The sequence below is a fragment of the Acomys russatus genome, chromosome 7 (genome assembly GCF_903995435.1).
Source record: "Acomys russatus chromosome 7, mAcoRus1.1, whole genome shotgun sequence".
In the NCBI taxonomy this organism is placed as follows: Eukaryota; Metazoa; Chordata; class Mammalia; order Rodentia; family Muridae; genus Acomys; species Acomys russatus.
Genome location: NC_067143.1, coordinates 31,282,163 through 31,305,573, shown reverse-complemented (window position 1 = coordinate 31,305,573; position 23,411 = coordinate 31,282,163). Strand labels below are relative to the sequence as shown.

Below are 23,411 nucleotides of genomic sequence, written 5' to 3'. Positions count from 1 at the left end.
GTGTGTTTATGTGTGTGTGTGTGCGTATGTGAATGTATGTATGTATGTATTTATGTATGTATGTATGTATGTATGTATTCCTAAATATAACCTGCTCCATCTGCAAAGTGTTACTTGTAAGTTTTCAGGGCTGACTTTTTGGCACTGGGCGACCAACTTGTATGCTCTTACTCTGAGCTTTCCTCGGTTCCCTGTAGTTCTTTGTGTAGGGTCGAGGCCTTATTGGTGTTCCCCCAATCCAGTTTAGCACGCCCAAACTGGTGTCATCTTTCTTCAGCTCAAGTTTATGCAGCAGTCATGTTAGTGAGACGCTATAGGCATAGCTTCTGATATTCCTAGGAGACACAGCCTCCCCGAAAGACCTCTGATCCTCTGTAAGAAAGGCTCTTACAACCCTTCACACCACCCTCTTCCACAATGTTCCCTGAGCCTTAGCTGTGTTAATGTTTTACAGACGTATCCATTGGGACATGGCTCTACAACTCTGCATTTTGATTGGTTGTGGTTTTCTGTAATGGTCTCTGTTCATGGCAAAGAGAAGTTCCCTTGATGGGAAGTGAAGACTACACTTGTCAGTGGGTATGAAACAACTGTTTATAGATTGTTTTAGGGAGTATGATGGTTTAATAATGCAGTGGCTGCAGGTTCTCCTCCAACAACGGTGACGTCACTAGTACTAATCAATTAGCTAGGTTTCCAGTATCAGGCATGGTTTCTCTCTTGTTGGGTGGATCTTATATTTTCAGTTGTGAGCCCAGCCTGAACGACTGAGCCATCTCTTCCAGCCTGGGTGGATCTTAAGTTAAATTAGAGAACTGTTGGTTACCACCAAGGTTTGTGTGCCACTACTATACCCTTAGGGCGATTGTATTATGCTGGTCATTTATGTGATTTATAGGCATTATCATTTGATATCCTTTTAAATCATTATCATTTGAAATGCTCTCTGCTGTAATTATATGTACTTCTCTAATAAAATATATGCTGAGCATGTTCATATGCATATTCTTTATGTGTCTTTCAGTAATATATATGTTCAAGTCAACACATTATATATACATATATATACATATATATATTTTTCTACTCTAATATGCATTATTGTACCCATATAACTCAATTATAATACAAGGTTTACTTCCAATGCTTTGAAAGTGCTATAGCAAGCTGTTCAGGAGAAATAAGAAATAAGTTATACAAATTAAAAGTTAGTAGATTAAATCATAGTCATTTCAATTGCTAGTCTACTTTTATCACAAGAATATACATCTTAGGTGCAGCAGATAGATATGACCCTATAGAAAGATAAGGTCTTCAAATATGCCCATTTTTAGTTGAATACTTTATTTTTCGTTTTAAAACTTAAATACCAGTTGTATATACAAGGCAAGATACTTTATGTGGAACATGATTGAGAAACGTTTCTCAGCCTGTGCCATGTATCATCATGTTCTCAATAAAGCCTTTGAGACTCAGGAGTTTTCAATATTGATGAAATCCAATTTATCTAAATAAATTTTGCCTAGGTAAAAATCACAAAGGCTTCCATCTCTTTTCTTACAGACAACTAATAGATTTTTAAGACAGTTACATATATTATTATACAATTTATTTTAAGCCCCTTTAGCCATGTAATGTAACCTGAAATTTATCCACACATGTGAATGTCCCATTTTCTAAGCACCACTTATTAAGCAGATATTTGTTTCTCCATGAAATTTACCGAGGGCAAAAATCAATTGTCCAAATATGTGTAGGTTGATTTCTGAACTGCCTGTTCTGTTCCATTAATCTGTTTGTCACTCTTGCCATCACTACCACAGTCCTGATTACTGATGCTCTGTTATAACACTGGAAATAAAGTGCTGTCACTCTTCCAAATTTTCTCTTCTCTTTCAAAATTACTTTGGTTAATCTAGATCCTCTGCAATCCCAAGTGAATTTTTAAATCAATTTGTAAGTTTATCATTTTAAAAAGCTTGGTAAGTTGTACTAAGATTGCATTGGATCTGTAGCTGAAGTGAAGGAAAAATCAGCATTTGAACTCCAACAAGTCTCTGCAGTGTTGTGAACTTTGCAGTATGCATGTCTTTTTCATCTATTCTCAGATCTATCCCTAAGTATTCAGTCATTTAATATGATTGAAAATAAAAAAAAACAATCTTCTGATTCAATACTATCCCAATAAAGACCTCAGCACATTTCTGAGAAGAGAGTTCATAAAAGAATAAACACAAATGTCTAATAAACATTTTTAGAATGTTCAATTTTGAACATTAGCCATCCTAGAAAGGCAACTTAGAACTACTTAGAGATTTCTTATCACTCCAATCATAATGGCCAAAAGAAAAGATAAAAATAAAAGCTGACAACAAATGCTGGTGAGAATGTGGAGAAATCAGAATCCTCAATTCAATGTTGAGGAGGTGTAAATTGATGTAGCAAATCAGTGTGGAGGTTTCTAAAAAGCTAAGAGCATAATTATCGTATGACTCAGATATACTACTCCCGGGCATATATCCAAAGAATTGCATACCTGATCACAAAAGTTGCTGCACACCCATGTTCATCACTGCTCTGTTCACAATAGCTATGCAATGGAATTAGGCTAGCTCTCCAGCAACTGTTAATGAATAATGAAATAGTACATATGCACAACATACTAATTACTAAGGAATGGTACAATAACATTTTTAAATAAAGTATATATAACTACAAAAAGTTACAGTGAATGAGGTCATCCAGGCCCAGAAAGACAAACAGCATATAGCCTCACTAATACTTGGATCATAGCTTTGAATTTTTATATTTCTGTCCTTAGTAGGGAGAGGTGTTTCAAAAGGCCCAACAGTAACAAAGGGCCCATGGGATGTACAGGGCAGCTCTTCTGAGAGTAAGACACAAGTAATATGAAAGTAGAGGGCATATACTAAATAAGGACTTAAGTGAAAATAGGGTGGGAAATGAAGAAAAAGAGGGAGTTGTGGGCATAGTGGAGAGAGGGGAAACTGCAGTCAGTATGTATTATATTAGAGAAGAACACATTTTTTAAAAATTAAATTTAATGAAAAATATGTGATGCTCAAAATACCTATGCTAAATAAAAGCAATATCTCAGAATCAAAAAAAAACTTGTTATGTATAAACAAGCCATATAGAAACGTACTCCTCTAAAAGCCAACTGAACATATATAATAATAATTTTTTAAAGTAGTGGTAGACAATGCTGATTTGAGAAACAATAACATTAAAAAAAAACTGGCATTGACTATGGGATAACTTCTTATGACTTGGTGGCCCATGAAGCCCTCAAGGCTCCACAAACAGTAGAGACTATCACCATTGCCTTGGATTCCTGGCCAGACCTTATGGCTAAATGCACCCCCATATACTTTGGATACAGAAAAAGTAGAGTGGACTAAGATATAAGTTTCTTCCCTGGTGGCCCTCATACATGGTACCAGGAGGTAGGAGAGAAAGTTCATGATTGGCCTTATCCAGCTGCAATACTGGCACGCTACAATACCAACATGCAGACAGCAGGGTGTGTCCCCTGATACAATCATGGCCTGACTGTTTAGGCAGGTAAACAATCACTTCCTGGTTGGAACTGAGGCTGGCTCACAGAAAGAAATACAAACCTAATACTCTAAAAGTATCCAAAAGATTATGACTCCTCAAATGTGAGCTGAACAAGGATGGCACCATTGTACATGCCAAACTGGATGGGAAAAAAGCCCACAAGACTCAACCTACACAAAGAACTATAGGCACCTTAGGCAAGCTGGGAATGAGAGGTGGTTTTCCCCGGGGAAGACTACACCAATTGGTTGTCCAATGTCAAATGGTCAGTCCTGAAAACATAGATACCAGTAACATTATACAAACGGAGCAGGTTATGTTTACATATACAAATACGTATATGTATATCCATGCACTAGCAGTTAGTGAAAAACAATAGGCCATAAAGTTGAAGGAGAGCGAAGAAGGGTATATGGGAGGGTTTGGAGGAAGAAAAAAGAAGGAGGGAAAATTGCTGTAATTATATTACAATCTCAAAATTAAAAAATAAGACTGAAATTAAATGAAGTATCACATTAGCTACTTTCATCAAAAATACTAATGAAGTCATCAAAATGAAGAAGGGAAGAAGAAGAAGAAGAAGAAGAAGAAGAAGAAGAAGAAGAAGAAGAAGAAGAAGAAGAAGAAGAGATGATGATGATGCCTGAGGATGTCTCTAGCCCTAGAAGGTAAATTATTAACTGATGTTTTGACAAACTGCCATGTGGTCAAACTGCACTCTAAACATGTCCACGTATACCCATAGACTCATGCTCTTTTTAACCTTGATCAGAGAAGCTTCTATCTATACAGAGTGATGGTCAATGTAGAGACTCATAACTGGTCAAAGTACTGAGGATAAGTGACCTTTGGGTCATCAATCCTAACTAGGAAATCTATAAGACACCCTCCTAGACCTAGGGACCATTTTGGAAGAGCAGACAGAGAGATCTTAGGAGCCACAGGATGTGGAGAAGTAGCACGAAATGCTATTTTCTGGATCTAACATGGCGGTGGCAGTCATGAGCACGCTACAGAGGTAGCTGCTACCTGTATAAGGTAAAGAGGTGAAAGGAGGATGGGAGGAAGAAGAGGATAAGTGGAAGTGGAAAAATGAGAGAGGATAAAAGGAAATGTTCGTGGTGGTCATAATGTATTACAGATATGTAAAAACATTAATGAAAATAAATTTTAATAAGATGGTTTTAAATAACACTACTTTTAAGTTTTGCTTTGTTTTGTTTTACTTGCCTGTAGCTTGTCAAACTATTTAGAGATATGGTTTATTCTTTTTTTTTTTAAGTTTTTTATTTTTTTATTTTTTTTATTAATTTATTCTTGTTACATCTCAATGTTTATCCCATCCCTTGTATCCTCCCATTCCTCCCCCCGCCCATTTTCCCATTATGGTTTATTCTTATCCACTGATCTCATAGCCTTGCTATGCACTACATTACAGAGACACACATCCATACTGATTGCTTCTCTAGTCACAATAGGTAGGAAATGAAGCCAGTCCAGATGTCTATGATCTGATGAACGGAAAATGAAACTGTGCCACAGCCACACAGTAGACTAGTAATATCTCGTTCTTGATCTTTTTATGACCTGTTAACAACAATTTGCTAAAAATTAAGTTAAGAATATTGCATCTATTTATAAGAAATATTAGGGGATTGGTTTTTGTTTTGTTTTGTTTTTATCTTGCCTGCTTTCAGTGAAAACACAGTGCTGGATAAACTGAGGCACGTTCCATTTTAAAGTTTTCAGCAGCAGTTTGTACATGTCTATTATTCGGTTTCATCTCCTAGGAACTGGGACAAGACTCATTCATGTTATTATTCATATTATTTCCCTCTACCTCTCTTTCTCCCATTTATCTCTCTCTCTCTTTATCTTTTCTCTCCAGTACTTTTAGCTCTAGTACTCTCCCCTATAAATTCTAGGCACCTTGGACTCTCCAAGCTTCATACTGGCTCCTTGACTCTATCTCCTTAACTACGGGTTTCTTTTGGGCTGCACCTGGATTTGTCAGTAACAATGTCCCCTGGAAATTCAGACATCATTAGGGCCTACAGCGATTCACCTCTCAGAGATTACTATTCATTACTGCCAGATGTTTATATGCTTAGAAACATTGTTTTATCTATGTTTTTATTTCTTTCATGTGGAAAGAAAATCTAACCCTAGCTTTTGTTTCTTGACCTGAATTGTTTTGTGCATATTTTTACATGCATTTTGAAAGTGGCATTTTTCTATTCAATACTTTTATTGAAAGTAATTTTCCAAGACAAACCTCTTTCCCTAGTCTGTTTTTGTGTTTTGCTACATAACACTGTAATATATAAACATATCACATTTACCAAGGAATCTCTGTTATTGAATTTTTCTGTTTATATAATTTCTGATTATAAATAACATTGTGATTGATATTTGTAAGCATGGGTCTTTATCCACCTTCCACAATAATTATTTAGGACATATTTCAAGAAGTGAAAAATTTGAGTTGAGTAATAGGAACTTTCTTCTCCTCTTGGTAAGCATCACCACATTGTTTTTGTGGGTGTATTATCAGTCTGCATTCCCACCAGCATAAAAATGCCCATCCTTGGCAATCTTCACCAACAGCAAATTTTATCACATTTCAAAACCTTTGCTGATCTAATCTATACAATTTGTATCTCCATCTAAATTATATTCATGGATTATCGGAGGGTTAAATTCATATGAATTTACCCATTTTTCCTTTCTTTGTAAATTATATATTCCTATTATTTTCTCCTAAGATACTAGTGTTTTAGATCAATTTGGATGAGTGTTATGCTTCATACTTGCAGTATATTCCAACTATACATTGAATTGTGTGTGTATGTGTGTGTGGACCCACGTGACTACTGGCACATCCATGCATAAAGGTGTGAGCTTTTGTGTCTTCACTTTTTCTTCTGCCTCTACCTAGAAGATCCTGTCTTTTTTATAACCTTAGTATCAGGAAAATGCCTTCGCTACTCCATATCCAAGCTTCTTTCCTTGTAAATTCTTCTCTGCCAGTTTCTGAGTGCACCGAGAACCTCCTTCATGAATACCCCATCTTACAGCATTTGCCTCTTTCATTTGAATGCTGCTCTGCTGTGTATCATCTACGAGCTCCTTGTGTCATCTATAAGCTCCTTGAGGGCAAGAGGCATTTCTTTTCGTCTCAAATCCCACACATCTGTGCTAAAAGTAAAATCTTCAAATACTAGTGAGTGAATAAATTAATGGTTGAAAGGATGAACCTCGGGTAAACCAAAGCATCCGTGCTCATTAACGTAACTGGCATTTGCTGAATACCTATGATGTACCATCTGAACGAATTTCAGACTTAATTTATAATAATTCATGTATTTTAAATACATCAGCTTTGTTGAATATGACTGATGATCATACTGAGATCCTATGTCAAAATAGCACTGTAACTGAACTACGCAGAAAGCCTCCAAGCTGCGCTCATCCCATAATCTCTTCCTAAACTCTTGAAAACAATTAGCGTTCAAAAAAATCATGCCCAATGGATGCCTCTGGGCTTTTTTCTTTTCTGGCTGACTGGGTGGCTTTTCTATGTTGAGTACACTTATCTCCAAGACACCACATCACATCACTCTCAGCCCCATAAGAAAAGAGCTCCCCCCGGTTTGCTTTATGACCTTGTGTGTGGTGTGTGACTATGGATTCATCCCTGAGGGATGTGGGTCGTGGCCTATTAGAAATATCAGCACCCTCTGAGCAAAGAATGGTAGACACAAGAGTGTTTCTTGCTGAGAGGCTTTCTCTACCTCTCTCCAGTTTCCCAAATCCTCTCCCATATATAAATAGGTGTTTACAATGTTATAAAGAAAGTGTGATCAGTAAGAACATATAAAGATATGAACTTGGGTATAAAATCTTATTGTGTTGGGATGGGCTTAAAGACTTATTCCTACAGTCATCAAGGTATCCAGGAGCCTGCCTTATATCAATATGAAAACGAGTAGGTAACTATGGAGAGGTGAGAAAGAGTAGCCCTTTAGCAGATACATGGAAATGAGAGTATGGTTACAAGGGACATATAGAGTATGTCACATCCCTCTAGTACGCATAGAACCCAGGATATTTGTTATGTATTGGGGGGGAAACCTGTCTGATATCACTGTATCAGACCAATTCTGACTCTCCCACCATGTCCTCCTGAGGTTTAAATGCCATATCAGCAGTGGAAATTATCAACTTGCCAACCATTGTTCACAAGTCAAAGAATGATCTTGGAATATCTGGACACCTTAGTCACATGTAAGTTCCCAGAGCCACCTCTGCTGAGGATATCTAGACTATCTCGCTCTGGTGACAAGGGATCAGAGTGGAGAAGAAGGAAAAGACTAGAGCCTCAAGTTCCCACTGCTACTAGACTAAGCCTTTCTAAGGCCAAAATGGATACTTTGTGTCATTTTCAAGGAGGAATCAAACAGATACCCTGACTGACAAAAGCATGTGAGAGCACCTTCAGGGGTGGGAGACCCACCCACTTTGCAAGCCCAAGACTGGATCATTATGGAGGACCTTCCTGTCACACACACAGCATTCTAATTGTCACACAGATTTAGAAGCATGAGAACAAAAAAAAAAAAAAGTCCACCTTCTATTGTTTGCAAATCTTCAATGCCTGCTAACAAGACAAATGTCACATTAAAGTGCTAAGGCACATCTGTTTTACATTATGCAGTAGGGTGTCCTTTAGTAATAGAATATGTCTTGACCCTTATTAGGAGGTTCATTGACCTCACCTTAGGAGGAGGAGATGGACAAGAAGGAAAGTTCCTTGGGAGCTTCCAACTGTCTGTCAGTCCTGTGACTTGGATATCCATGACTGGCCCCAACAGAGAGAGGTCACTGGCTTCTTAAGAAGATGAAAGGGATTTCAACCGTAGACCTTGTTGCCAGGGTTTAATTCATGTAGGAAACTATTCATTCCACTATCGACTACAGGCTTTGGAGTCAGGTTGCAGAGGCCATAATCACTCTGTCAGTAAGCTGAGCCCATGGTGTACATCCCCAATATCAGCACTTGTGAAGCTGGGTTGGAATTTTTTTGTTCCCGGTCCAAAATATTTGAGTCCAAGTGCTCTGAAGCACATGGCTTCTGAACCATCATTATAAGCCCATGCCCTGAAAAACCTAGAAGCTACTTACATCAAGTGGAAGGTTATAATGCTTTCAATGAGAAAAGAAGCAAAGAACACCCAGGAGGAATATGGTTAACTATTTCAAGAAACAGAAAATTCTGTTTCCTGTAACTTGAATCCCCACTCTCTCAGTGACAAGGTTGTGTCACCTAAGTTGCTCATGATAACAAGAAAACCATTAGCTTTGGCTGTATCTCCATTCATCTATCAGCTACTATGATCAAATAAAATGGAATGGTATGCCTGCTGAAGAAAGCTCAGAAAGCTTGACTTTGGAAAGACAACAAGTGGTTCAGGGAAAAGAATGCTGGGACATTTTTCTAGACCATAAACTGAAGATGAAATCGCCATAAATAGCTGCCAATGAAGCAATGCCCAGTAATCCTGCACTCAGGCAAAGCTCAAATGCCAAAGAGCCCTGGCAGACAAGACCTCAAAGGGGAGAAGATCACTAACACTATTCTAAGTACAGGGAGCAAGCAACTAGGACAGCCAACAGGACACTAAAGCAAAGAATCTGCTTATGCGGCTTGTTAGAGACCCAAACACAACACTGCCTTCTGTTGCCAAGGTATTTGATCCAGACCTGTAGAGCACAGAATACAAGCCACAATTATGCCAAGATAGTCTTTGGCCCAAAGACCCCTGATCCTGAAAGATAAATCCTAGCATGATAGATCTGCTGGAAGCCTAAGATAGAAGGAGTGATGATACTGAAAGCCTCCTGTGTAAGGATGAGGCCAGCATAGTCCTGAATACAATTTTCTCCTTCCTATGTTCTCGGGGTAGCTTCAGAGACAGTGCCAGAGAGAAAATCTCAGCCTACAGATAATCCCAAATCAGAAAACGCAATGAGGTTGAAGGATCAGCTCCTGCTAATAAAGTTCTAATTGGCTTAGAAATCTGTGAGGATAGCAAGCTAGCAGAGTTTAAAGTCCTGGGAGCTGCTGTATCCCAGTAACATCTGATAAGCCAGCTTCAACCATAGGTTAAATATTATGGTATGGGGACCCAGAAGGACCAGAGAGGATGCAGCTACGCTTTGGGAAGTGTCAAGTGGACACCCAGTGGGCATGAACATCATCATTACTAAAAACCTGAAGCCCCTGAAGTAAAGAAAGAAGGGGACAGCAGGAAGCAGGGATTGTTGAGACATGGGACAATACAAGCTCTTCTAAAGTCACGAGATGCATGCAGTGCCTACCAGTGATCTTTTCTGCCTCAGGAACTTGTCCAGCTTAGTGAGTTTGGACTGATCCAGGACAGCTTTGTGAAGATAAACAAACTGGTCCACCCCTGAAAGAAGCTAGCAAAGGGCCACACTCTCTGTCTAGGAAATGACTTAGGGGTCATTTCCTTCTGATTTTTATAGGGCACCGCCCCAGATTCTAAAGTGCTTCCGAAGTCTATTAACAGACAAACACCAGCTACCTCATTCAAAGGGAAGCAAAGTGCTGCTCCCCACTCCTGCAATGCCCTCCAACTTTCCAGCCTTCCCTTCAGCCAACTTGTTGGCTTCCTCAGACAACTCTAAACAAAGCGTGGCCTCTAACGCTTTCCTTCCCTCCAGCAGGCAAAACCTTGCTCCCTTTAAAGCTGAGATCCCAGCTTCTCTTCTCTTGGCTGATTTCTCTCCAGAGGCACCTCAGCCCCTCATTCTGCCCAGTTCTTGGTAGAGGGGACACGTGAATTTTCAGGTATGTTTAGATACACAGCAGGACCCTGCATGTGGGCCCAGTACAGGATCAAGAACAAAGATGACATCAAACAGGAAGTGACTTACTCGCTGGATGGTGCATTGCACTTAACAGTACACTCAGAAATCACCAACATTTTTAGTTGAGATATTTCCTTTGGTGCATATTATGACATTATACATACCAACAGTAGAATAATACAGAGATGATTATTATAGTCCCTGCCCAAAGTAACACACAAAGCAGAAGTTGTGAAGTGTTTCGTTCATTAGTAGGTGGAAACACTGATTACCCTAATTTATTCATTACATTGTATACTTATATCAAATTACCACACAGTACCTCACAAACACAAATGGTCACGTGTCCATCTTTTAAAATACATTTCTTCTGAAATTAATTGAGAATGTACCATAGCCTATACATGGAGCTAGAGCCTGTGGGGGGGTGGGGAATAAGGCAAACATGGTTCAGTTTCTATCTTGATATAAGCAGAGTTTAGAGGGAAGAGAAGACACTTAGGCAACAAAGTACAAGTAAGTAGAAAGTGTGTTGAAGGAAAGGATGAAAAGAATTCCAGAGCAGAGACAATTCTCTCTCCACCCCTCCCCTGACACAGAGACGAGGTAGCTGTTTTACCCTTTGATAAAATGGCAACACCGCTTCTGGAACGGGCTACACTTAGAGACAGCCGGCTAGACAACGTGCTAAGGAGAGGAACCAGAGATACACTGAAGCTCACTTTTGGTGGCTTGAAGTCAGGGCAGACCACCTAGAGAGCTGTAGTAGCTTTCCAAGTCGGACCATAACTGTTCAGATCAAAATGGTGACATGAGGAGCAAAAAGCAGTGAGAAGGCACAAGAGAACGCAACAGTGCATTGCTGAAGAGTGACAACATGGCGGGCATGTAGCAAATGAAGGAAGTCTGGAATGGTTTTGCCTTCCCTGGCGTGGAGGCTGGCGTAAGGCCACAGGAGGCTCTTGATATCACCACACGGGCCCTTCCTCCCTAAATCTAGAGCTACTGTCATAAATCTTGCCCTGAGTACCACTGACGATCAGAGGACAGCTGCATGTCTATTTTAGGTACATACGGGAGAGGTAGAGTGGATTTAATCTTCACAGGAGGAAGGAGTCACAGTGGCACCAGCTCTCACAAAAGCATCCTGGAATAACTTTCCCATAACTTGCAAGAGTTTGGACGACAATACTCAGTAGGGCTATTCATGTCCCACAGGCCAGCTACCATATACTTGGAAGAGTTCTCAAAGCCATAGGTCTGACATGTATGTGCAGACAATTAAGCTGAATTTATTTGGGTTCACCTCAGTTGAGATTTTGGGAGATGGAGCTTAGGGAGCTGCCTGGCTGTTGCAGGCAGCCTACTACCCAGTTGAATCTCTATTACTGATGATTGACATATCCTAGCATGTCAAATCTCACAGACTTTTCTAGCTATTATTTCTAATGTCTGCAACAAGCCTGTAAGGTAAGACTTGGTATTCACACTTTGAGAAATGCCCGAGCTAGTTAAGAAAGGTAAAGCGGCTCACCAACTAATCTGCCAGAGTAGCTATAGGGTGCCTTCCAATTTCAGTGCCTTCATTTCCTATCTAATTGGGAAGTGTGGGTGTTGGGGGTGAAGGTTAGAAAACAAAGTAGCTTTGGGAAAGAATTCAAAAGCAGGGAGAATAGCTATTTAGCCTTTGAGAGGAAATGGCCATTCAATTGAGGAGAAAGATTCCCTATCATTAAGCAAATTGTTCCATGGATATGAACCGTTTAGACAGTAAAAGAAATTTAAGCAAACTTTAACTACTTATGATTGTCTTGCATACGGTGGTTTTAGAACTATAACACTGGAAATAGACTGCAAGATAATCCGATGGTGCTTTTAAAGCCAAGGCTCATGCATCAGGCAGTGCTTAAATCCAGGCTCTTTCACTTAAATCCCCAGCAGGTTACTTAAGTTCTTTCAGCTTCATTCTCCCCCCTGTAAATTTAGGCACCATAAGTAATAGCACCTGCCTCGAAGAAGAAAAGAGGCTCACATGCCATAACACAGGCTAAGAGCTGAGCACAGTGCTAGGCACCTAATCAATACTGTGGCGATGACAACCACACCATAAAGGCTGGTGAAGAGGCCTTTCCTCTGCAGTTTTTAGTTTGGCATTTTGCTTAAAAGAAGGGGTACCATCTGGCACAAAATATCAAAGGCAGATCAGATATGCAGAAGTGGTAGGTATAGTGCTTAAAAAACACTCCTGAGATCCTTGGTAACTTTCCTGTTCTTGGGAGCATTCCAACCCTATTAATCTCAGAGGTTATTTCTCCACTGTTCTGTGGCACCTTGATCACATCTGTACTTGAACTTGACTTTTTGTAGGAGGACAGGAAAGCAATACAGATGGCAACAGTAGGTATCCCTAAGAAGGGAACTTCTATGCTTTAATTGCTTCTCATTATCTTACATATGGTGCTTCTGATGCTTTGTTCTTCCAATCTTCACCTTAATAAAGGAGACAACAAGAGCCATTGGGACTGGAAAGCTACAGGGCCCAGGGCCTTGATACCCAAGGTTAACTGGCAAGGACTTCTTAGAAAACCCCTTCGAACAGCATGGTACTCATGGCAAAGAAGAGGGAGACTCATATGTGCAAGGACCCAGGGAACGCTACACTGATTTTCACAGAGTATATGAGAAAAAAACAAATGATCACATATTACAGGAACAGCATATTAGATATCATTATGAATAGGATTGATAAAGCTCCTGTGTTAGTGACCAGAAGGCACACTGAGACTGTAGATCTCAGCAGCTAAGATGGGGAACAGTGAGAAAATTAGACATACCTAAGACCTGAACATCCCAATGGCACAGATGACTAAGGAAGACCTGTTTTCTTTCAGCATTTCTCACTGCCACCCATAGCTTCTTTAAATCTAGAATGTATTCCCAGAAGAGGGATACAGGGGCAGGAGAGGTGACTTGGGCTAAAGAGTTGCTAGTCTGGTTTTGACTCCTGGTGAAATTCTTTGTCATCTGGTGGAATGGACACTTAAGACCAAACTAGAGTGAAACTACAGGAAAATAAAGGAGTTATTTTTACCCTTGCTTTTGACTTCTGAGGTCTTTCACCTTATACACGAGGAGCTCTTGGTAGAGTTGGATTGACTTCCACTTTGCAATAAATTTCCACGTTAGAGAGAGTACATCCAAAATGAAATGCATACTGTCCTAGCCCCCTTGCAGAGGTGCTACATAAAAAGTAGAGTTCCCTGGCTAAATTGGTCTTGGATTGCAAGCACATGCCATAACCATCTTAGGCCGACTGTGTGTTAAGTTTTTACAAAAGGCTCGGTGAAGTCTTAGAGGAAAGAAGCCTATCTCACTTTGTTAGCCCAGAACTTCTCAACCTATTTGATGAAGCCCTTTTGTGGGGCTGATGTGTAATGTATTCCACTTCAGGAAATGCTGGGGCAGAGGACTGTAGGTGAGAATGGATGGTGATGGCATAACTGCAGTGACCCAAGAGAAAAATAATCAGGTGAAACCCGAGCCTAAGATTGATGCTAGGATGCAGAAAATATCATGGCTGGGCATGGAAATGCTACTTGCCAAATGACCCCATATATCTTAGAAATTGGCTGGATTTCTTCTAATATTCTCTCAAGGTCCTTGCTGAGTCACTCCCATAAATGATGGATCTTAATGGTTCCGAATATCTCTAAAGCCTTTATGTGAAACCGTCTCCTCTTTTTAACTTGGTGATTCACTCCTCTCCAGGAGGCAAGGCAGAGAGAATGGGCCAGGTCTCGCTCTCCAACCATAAAACCGTGTAACAAGACCGTCACACAACCACCACGAGCTACTGCTAGAAGGCTCAGAATTCATCTAAGCAAGTTTAACCGGCTGCTTCTTCTGCAACCCTGTCACTCCTGAGCTGTATTTTGAGGATTATGCTCATTTATCATTGCAGGTTTAAAAAAAAAAAAAGAAGAAGAAGAAGAAAGGATTTATCTGAAAGCACCAGACCAAAATCAACAACAATAACAAAAGAGCATGAGGTTTTCGGTCTGAATGACAGGGATTTAAGCTTCACCTCTGCCATCCCCTAACATTGTAACCTCAGATAAAGCATTCTACATTTTACCTTAAGAGTTACAGGCTACAAGAGAGAGAGAGAAAGAGAGAGAGAGAGAGAGAGAGAGAGAGAGAGAGAGAGAGAGAGAGAGAGAGAGCTACAGCCTCATTTGGGGATTATTATGAGGATAAGAGGAAATGAGGAACTTGGGGTTAGGCAGAAGTACAGCTTGATATGGGATACGGCCACTGTACATCACCAGAAAAGATGATGTCAACAGATTGGACTGGAAGCACCAAAAAGATCTAAAGGCAGCCATCTCCATCTATCCATCACACGGAGCCCCGGGGCACTGTGAGCATGCCCTGTACCTGATTGTCACAGTGTGCTTTCTGGTGTAAGGAGAAATGACCTTGAACAGCAGTTCCATCGCTCCATTAATTCCCAGCATGGCTCCTGTGGTTACTAAAGACAAAAATAATAGTGGTCAGTAGAAATTGTCACAGGAAGATGTGTTAGTACAACTTGGATTTAACCACTGACTAAGGGGGTTAATACACGTCAATGAAAAATAAAACACACAAAAAATTTTAAACCAATTTTAACAGCCTAGTGAATTGGGTTGCTCTTTCTACCTCAGTGTCAAGTTCTCCTCAATTTTAACACTTGAATCCCCTAAGACTGAGGCAATGAGTTGACATCACCTATTTTCCAATACCAGTAGAAGAATGAGCCCTTGTGCTCTGAGAAAACAAGCCTGGGGATTTTCCCCTTTTCACCCAGTTGGGGGAGGGAACATTGACACATGGTCATAGATCTGAATGAGAGGAAGTCAAGAGAACACCACATAAATAAAAACTTCCAGATGTCATTGCCATCCCCAAGGGTGCCCCAGCCCCTTTCCAATATGGCCCATACCCTTCTGAACTCAACTGAGTTTGGGAAGAGCACAGGTCACACTGAAGGGAAGAGGAAGCCATGTGATACAAAACTGTAGGAGGGGCAACAAAGAAATGGAAGAAACACCTCTCTCTGAGAAGGTGACTCCTCTCCTTTCCCCGTTGTACTGGCTCTTCTGGGAGATGATCTAGGACTGCCTAATACTTCTGGCCTGACTTATTCTGGGGAAAAAATGAATGAGATAAGGCATCTTGAAGATGCAAAGAGGTGAACAGTATATCTTAGTCTGACTTATTTCAGGCTTTGGGAGAGGAATGCCAATCTGGAGGTAGTAATACTACCAGAGCTGTCTACCAGTGCTGAGACCAGTGCCTTGGCTGCTACAAGTACATGTTCCTGGAGCATCCTCTATGCCTACACTCCTGCTAAGAAGAATACAGACCGTCACCACCCAAATTAACCAGTGGATTTGACATCCTGGTTGTGTGCATCAGTCTTACCATTCTCATAGTCATTAATTTAGTCCTCACTTCTAAAGTGAAAAATAGCACTAGAATAAAAAAAATTTTGGCAGATGATTCAGTAAGAATTATGTCCTTAAGTGGAATTAGCTTTAATACCTCTAATTCTCACATGGAAGATTAGACTTGAACTAAGGAAAGGATATAAAAGGAAATCTCACTGGGCTCACCTTTACCGGATGGCTACCCAATGTGGCCATCTGGCCACTGCCAACAAGTTTGTTGGCTATCATAAACCCATTATGGCTACATCCAACTAATCAGAACAAAACAGCTGTTCAGAATGCCTACTGAAACAGTCAACAGTGGGTCACAATTCACCAAAGAAACCTACAATCTTCTTGAACTCTGTCACCCTTTCACAAGTAGATGCAATGCAGAGAGGCACCAGACCCTTGGGAAAGCACTAGTTTGAGTAATAAATATAGGCTAATGTATGACCCAGCAGCTTACCTTCTCACGCCCACAGACAGATCACTGGCTTTCTCAGAGCTAGGCTGATGCTATATTGCTATATACTCATAATCATTGCATATATATTAAAGAAGGCCTTTAGGAAACCAAGAGACATATTATCTTGTGCTGCTGGCATGCTACAAATTGGCTGGCACGCTTTTAGGTTACTCATTAATGACAGTTGTCTTTCATAAAATATTACAGTTGCTCCTTATTGTTTTGGAGATGGGTTTGCATAGATTAATACAGATATTTCCAAGTGCTTTCTCTCTCTCTCTCTCTCTCTCTCTCTCTCTCTCTCTCTCTCTCTCTCTCTCTCTCTCTCTCTCTCTCTCTCTCTTTTTCTCTCTCTCTCTTCCCCCACTGTGTGTGTGTGTTTGTGTGTGTATGTGAGAGAGAGAAAGAGAGAGAGAGAGAGAGGGAGGGAGGGTGGGAGGGAGGGAGGGAGAGGACACTGTAAAGACAGAGCCAATAACTCATCTTATTATGATTCTAGAGGAAAATTGTCTCTTTATGTATATTCTATGTTTATAAAGAGAATGCAACCGTGAATATTGAGATACTGAGACAGGTATTGCACATGATTACAATCTAAGCATTTGGGAGGTAGAGATAGGAAGATATGGAATTCAAGGTGATCTTTGGCTACAGGGTGAGTTTGAGGCCAATCTGTGCTACACGAGAGACCCTGTGTTTAATGTAAAATATAAAATTAGTAAAAATGGAATATTTCCACAGTTCTTAGGATATCCTAAGTTAGGTTACCTAACTACTCCACTTATGTATACTCTTCATGTGATTTCAAAATATTAGAGAAAAAAGTAGGATGCTGCTGGGCCATACCTGGGGGCATGGTCTTGTTTGTCTCATCTGACAAGTCTATGGGATTTGCTGAGGATTTAACACACTCCCCCAAATCCATTTCAAAGCCCTATAACCTAAAGAAGCAATCGAGTTAAGAGAGGCCATTGGAGAATGAGTTTAATCAAATCTGTCTTCTGTCTGTCTTAGAGAGACCTAGAAACCTAGAAAGAGACTAAGGATGTGCAAGTCCATGGGAAAGGCCATGTGGAGACGTGGGCGAAATGACAGAGTCTTCTTAAGGCCCAGGAGACAGGTTAGAGAAGAAAGCAAACCTTGCCAATGTCTTGGCCTCAGACCTCCAGCCTTTAGCACTGTGAGAAAATTAATTTCTGTTGTTTTAGCAAGATAAAAAACCTAGCAGATTAATAGTAATAATTATTACTGCTATAATTTTACAAAGGGAAAGAAATGAGGTTAACCAGGTCAAGTACCCATGTTCCATGACTCATAAGAAATAGCATCGGAGTCAAATTCAGGGCTCCCTGGCTCTAAGCCTGGTCTTTCCCCAACAGTGTATATTACATCTAAATAATTGTTACTTTTATTCCCCAGGAAGGGAACTCAGAATAGGGAAATGAAAGTCTTCTCGTTACATGGGAGATAGGAGGTATAGAATCTAATCTATTAATGAAAAGTTAGTCCGCATTGAGCAGAAGTAGCCAGCCTTCAAGACTTCTTATCTGTGTAAATTCAAGTGATTACTTCCCTCTTATAAGTGGCTGGCTTTTTCTTTTCTGCGATATAAAAATGTAGATATAAACACATGATTACTGTGATAATTTAAAATGGTTGAGGTAAGCAGTTGCTTAATAACTATCAGCTGACATATTCTGAGATAATCACCCAGGGAGAGGGTTTGTTGGGAAGGATCGTGAGGTTTAAGAAAAATCAGTAAGCACAGAGAGAATTCTGCCTAAAAAAGGGGGGGCAAGCTTGGATGCAGGCAGAGTTGATGGCCAAACTCTGCCAAGACAGAGTAAGCAAGTCCTCAGTAGTTCCTGCCTCACAAATATGTCTGTCAGATATATTGGACCAGAAGGCTAAAGAAGATGCTCCAACAGTTGTGGGTGACTATTCAGATAGAAAACTGTCTGTCATCTTTTCATTTGGAAAGCTACTAACCTGCACTCCCGGCATACGCAGATCATCAAGTTTACTCTTTCTCAAGTCTCAGAGGGAGTTGAAGACCAGGTAGCTTAATTTTACAATGAGGCTTAATTGTTTAGGGGTTAAGATGTTTTTAGGTCTAGATAGGTGTTCTAAGTTGATAATGACAATATTTGATAAAGATTTATTTATATTCATAAATTTAGATGCACCAAGATAGGAAAGATGTCTTCTTCGGGGCTGTCAAATACAAATAGCCAAAACACTAATAATGTAACATTTATATAATTCCTGATTGTGTCACGGTTCTTCTTTCCATAGGTAATCTATTGTATATATGTGTAATAATATACATGTACATGTACAAAAATAAAATAATTTTTAAAAAGAAAGAAAAATTCGGTAAGGATTTCATTATATCAGTGAAGAGCTTTGTGAAATTAATAAGGACTGTTCCTTGTTTTAATATGCATGTATGCATGTATATGCACAAATGTGTAGGTGAGTTCACATGCACTTGTCTGAGACCAGGTTTCATCCAGAAGAACAGTATCTACTTCCTTTGAGAAAGAGTCACTCATTGGCTTAGACCTCACCAATTACATACTATAGCAGCTGGCTGGCAAGCTCCGGGAGTCCTCCTGTCTCTCCATCCCCAGCACTGGACTTACAAATGCACATCACCATGCTAGCATTTTGATGTAAGTTCTCAAGTCCTCATGCTTGCAGGTCAAGGGCTGTCTGGCTGAGTTATCTCCCCAGCCCTCACAATGTTGTTGTTTTCAGCAGATGTAACACATAATGTTAGGAATACATCAAGGCCTGAGGAAAGTCTGCCTTTCTCTTGCCACAGGACTTCTGTACCTGGTAGTGCTTACTGATAGTCAAACTGGGAATACTTTTAAGTGCTATTCAGAGGGAAAGCCAAAGTCAATACTTAGGAACTAGCTCAAGAGCTCTACCTGACCAAGGCAATAAATAGTTTCTGGCCTCCACAACCTTTAGATTGCCAGGTTCCTTTATGTGTCTGAATGGAACCACATATATGTGTGCATGTGCGCGCGTGCGCGCGCGCACACACACACACACACACACACACACACACACACCTGGCCAGACCACCACCTGTTTTCCAGGTGTCCCAACCCACATCTGGAACTTACCACTGGAGGCAAACACGCGTAATAACCAGAGACAGTGCAGGAGGTTTTGGCTATGGGACAGGTTTTTTCTGGCGAGAATCAAGGTTACATCGAGCGCTTCTAATTCCAGTGCCTTCTGTCCAAACTTCTTATCTACGAACAGAAACCCATCTCTCTTAGTTATGACCCACATTCAGGCTGAAGGTTTCAAGAAAGAAGGAAAAGGACAGTGCTGGGAGGATAATGATAGCCAAAGACACTTTTAAACCCGATCAGAAATATTTTAATATGCCCCATTGCAGCCAAATGTATCAAGGGAGTGAAGCCTGGATGTACTTATTTGCATGAAGGCTGTGGGTCCTAAGACTTCATCCTCCTATGTACTAATGGCCTTAAGACAAACCTGGAATGAAGAAAACAATTAGCACAACATTTGAATGCAGTGCATGAACTTCAACTGGATTCTGGGGGGTTTGTTGTTATTGTTGTGGTGGTTTGGTTTGTTTGTGTGTGTGTGTGTGTGTGTGTGTGTGTGTGTGTGTGTGTGTAAGTGGGATTTTGGTTGGTTGGTTGGTTGGTTGATTGGTTGGTTGGTTGGTTGGTTTTTCATGCTTTTATGGTTTGGTTTGTTGTTGTTGTTGTTGATGTTGTTTTAAGACAGGATTTTTGTACATAGCCATGGCTGTTCTGGAACTCACAATGGAGACCAAGCTGGCCTTAAACTCACATACACTTACCTCTGCCGCTGCCTTCTGAGTAGTGCTAGGATTAAAGGCGTGCCTAGCATGGATAATGCTGTTTTGATTAGATATTGTTTTGACTAAGGAAATGATAGTGTGGAACTTTTGAAGAAATTAGATCAAAGTTACAGGTAGATGGTACTAATAATTTTCATAATTATCAAGTTGAAAGGTGTTAAGAAAATAAAATTAAAAGTATGATTGCTCTAGTAACAGGACATCTAGCGTTGTAGGTAAGTCATTCATCATCATCATCTGAATCATTACAAATCAAGAGAAAGGCACCTCCTGTTTATGCTCCATTGCCCCCACTATCAGGTGACTGTTTCTAGTCGTATTTCTTTGTGCCTTTTCCTAAGTTTGATGCCCAAATCATCATGATTATTATAAGATTCATAGAAACATATTTCTGTATTTATTTCATCATTTCATTTAGCATAATATCATCTGGGTAAAACCCATTTGGCTAGCTAATATTCCATTGCATATGCATATCACATTGTATTTATCCATGGACACTTTCAATATTTCCATGTCATGGTTAGCATGGATAGTGCTTCTGTGATCATGGGAAGGCAGAGATCTTAATGAGATGGTCATTTCCTTTCCTTTGGGTATATGTTCAAATGAGAGATTATAGAAAAGTTCTGAGTAATAATGGGAATGTCTTGGTTGGTTAGTTGGTTGGTTGGTTGGTTGGTTGGTTGGTTGGTTAGTTGGTTGGTTGGTTGGTTGGTTAGTTGGTTGGCTGGTTGGTTGGTTGGTTAGTTGGTTGGTTAGTTGGTTGGTTGGTTAGTTGGTTGGTTAGTTGGTTGGTTGGTTGGTTGGTTAGTTGGTTGGTTGGTTGGTTGGTTGGTTAGTTGGTTGGTTGGTTGGTTGGTTGGTTGGCTGGCTGGTTGATTGGTTGGTTTTGAGCAGGGTCTCCTGTAGCCCAGCCTGGCTTTGAACTCATTATGGACTTCTGATTCCCCTGCCTTTTTCTCCCAAGTGTCAGGTCTCTGGGTGTATGTCATCATGCCCAAGTGTCAGGTCTCTGGGCATATGTCATCATGCCCAAGTGTCAGGTCTCTGGGTGTATGTCATCATGCCCAAGTGTCAGGTCTCTGGGCATATGTCATCATGCCCAAGTGTCAGGTCTCTGGGCGTATGTCATCATGCCCAAGTGTCACGTCTCTGGGTGTATGTCATCATGCCCAAGTGTCAGGTCTCTGGGTGTATGTCATCATGCCCAAGTGGTCTCGATTTTTTTCCAATCCTCTATGTAGTTGTTGATAATCACCACCACTTTTGACGTCAGCATCACCAAGTGTACAAAGTTTCCTTTCTTCACGCCCTCACCACCGTTTGCTCTCCCTTGTCTTTTGACAAGCCATGCTCACTAGCATGAGGGAATGAGTGCACAGTGATAGGGAATGCAACAGTGCTTTCCACTGATTTGGGAGCTGAGCAGAGGAAGCAGGGAAAGGGGGGGTGGGTCACAAGAGACAGAATTGCAAATGAGTAGGATAGACAAGTCTAGAGATCTTGTATTCAACATGAAGACAAAGTTAACAAGATTGTACCATGCTAAATGTCTAGATTTTAGCAGCTCCTGTCACCAAGACAAAGTGGCTCCCATGAGACAATAGATATGTTCATGTGCTTATCTGTGGCAGTGACACTGCTACTTGTATTTCATAATGCCACATTGAAAACGCCAAGTATGCAAAATAAAATTTGCTGTAAAACATGAAACCATTGAAGCTGGGAAGATGACTCAGTGGGTAAAAGTTCTTGCTGTGTAAACATGAGGGACTTAGCTCAGCTCCCCTACAGCAATGAGAACAGCAGTGTGGAGCTGCACACATACTTGTAACCCCAGCACTGATGGGACAACAGGAAGAGGATCCTGGGGGCTAATTGACAAACAAACATAACACAGTGAGCTTTAGGTTCAACAAGAGGCTCTGTCTTAAGAATAGGCAGGACTGAACTTGAGAAAGACACCCATCATCAGCCCCTGGCTTCTACATGTACATACATACATGTGAATACATGGACACATACATACACAAAGAACAGTAACCTGGGAACCTCTGCCTTTATATGCCTCTTAGCATTTGACTGTCAGGTCCTTGGCCCCATATGCTAAGAATATGACCTAATACCTCATTTATTCTTCCTAGAAACTCTAGGATTAAATTCTGTACTTCCATTTTAGGCATAAGTGCACCAGGTTCACACAGCTGGTCAGTGTCAGGAACGGACTTGAAAACAGTCTGCACTGTGTGACTGGGGGATATATCAGGTCTCTACTGGCTTTTCCTAGAGTTCACTTGGCCCACTCAACTTTGCTGACTTTCCCCTGTTCTTCAAGTTTCAGCTCAAATGTCACCTCTCCCTGACCATGCCATCTTAGAGTAGCATCATTCTTCCTCCCCCTCGAGGCACTCATGATAGTCTACTATCATCCAATAGATTATTTGCTGACCAGATAACCTGCCCCACTTGGAAAAGAAGCTCTTTGCGAGTAGACTCTTTGACTGTCTTGGTCACAGAGATGTCTGCAGTGTCTAAAATATATGTAGAATATGTCATGCAGTGACCCAAGCCAAACAATCACTAAGTGAAATGTTGTTAGTTACATTAGAACATACTCATGCAGGGGCTAGCTAATGCCTATTTTTCATTCCATCATTGGCATTCCATGCCAATGAATTAGAAGTAGGACTCTAAACATTGTGTGCTGGAGCCTTTGGCTTTGGCTCTTGGACATGAACAGCAAAGGGGCCCTAGCATCTGAAACATGGCTGTCGTATTCAATACACAGTTCCCACTTAACTGGTAAAGCATTTTGCAAAATGTGCATGAACCCAGAATGCTTAGATTATTCAGCCCTGCCCCAGGAAGTTCCAGAGACCTAAGAATGTATTTCAGGATCCTCCATGGGGGAAAGAGAAAAAGCCAGAAGCTCTATTCCTATGTGATGTATCATAGTAGGTTGAATTAACAGTGATCCCCAAAATCCATTTCCACCCAGACCTCCAAGATGTCATCTTATTTTGAAAGGGAGTATTGTACATTTAATTGGCTAAGAAGGGATCAGACAGGAAATAGTGGGTCCTAAACCTAATGACTGATACCCCTGTATGAAGCGGAG

The 23,411-nt window shown here is 40.6% G+C and overlaps 1 protein-coding gene across 1 annotated transcript in view; it reads right to left on the bottom strand.

The window, feature by feature from the left end:
* Positions 1-23,411, bottom strand: part of Agbl1 (AGBL carboxypeptidase 1) — a 623,278-nt gene that overhangs the window by 537,995 nt on the left and 61,872 nt on the right. The window contains exons 4-5 of the mRNA XM_051148740.1: positions 19,554-19,685; positions 14,914-15,007 (exon numbers count right to left, since the gene is read on the bottom strand). Of these exons, the coding sequence (XP_051004697.1) occupies positions 14,914-15,007; positions 19,554-19,685 (226 nt within the window). The remainder of the gene's footprint in view (positions 1-14,913; positions 15,008-19,553; positions 19,686-23,411) is intronic.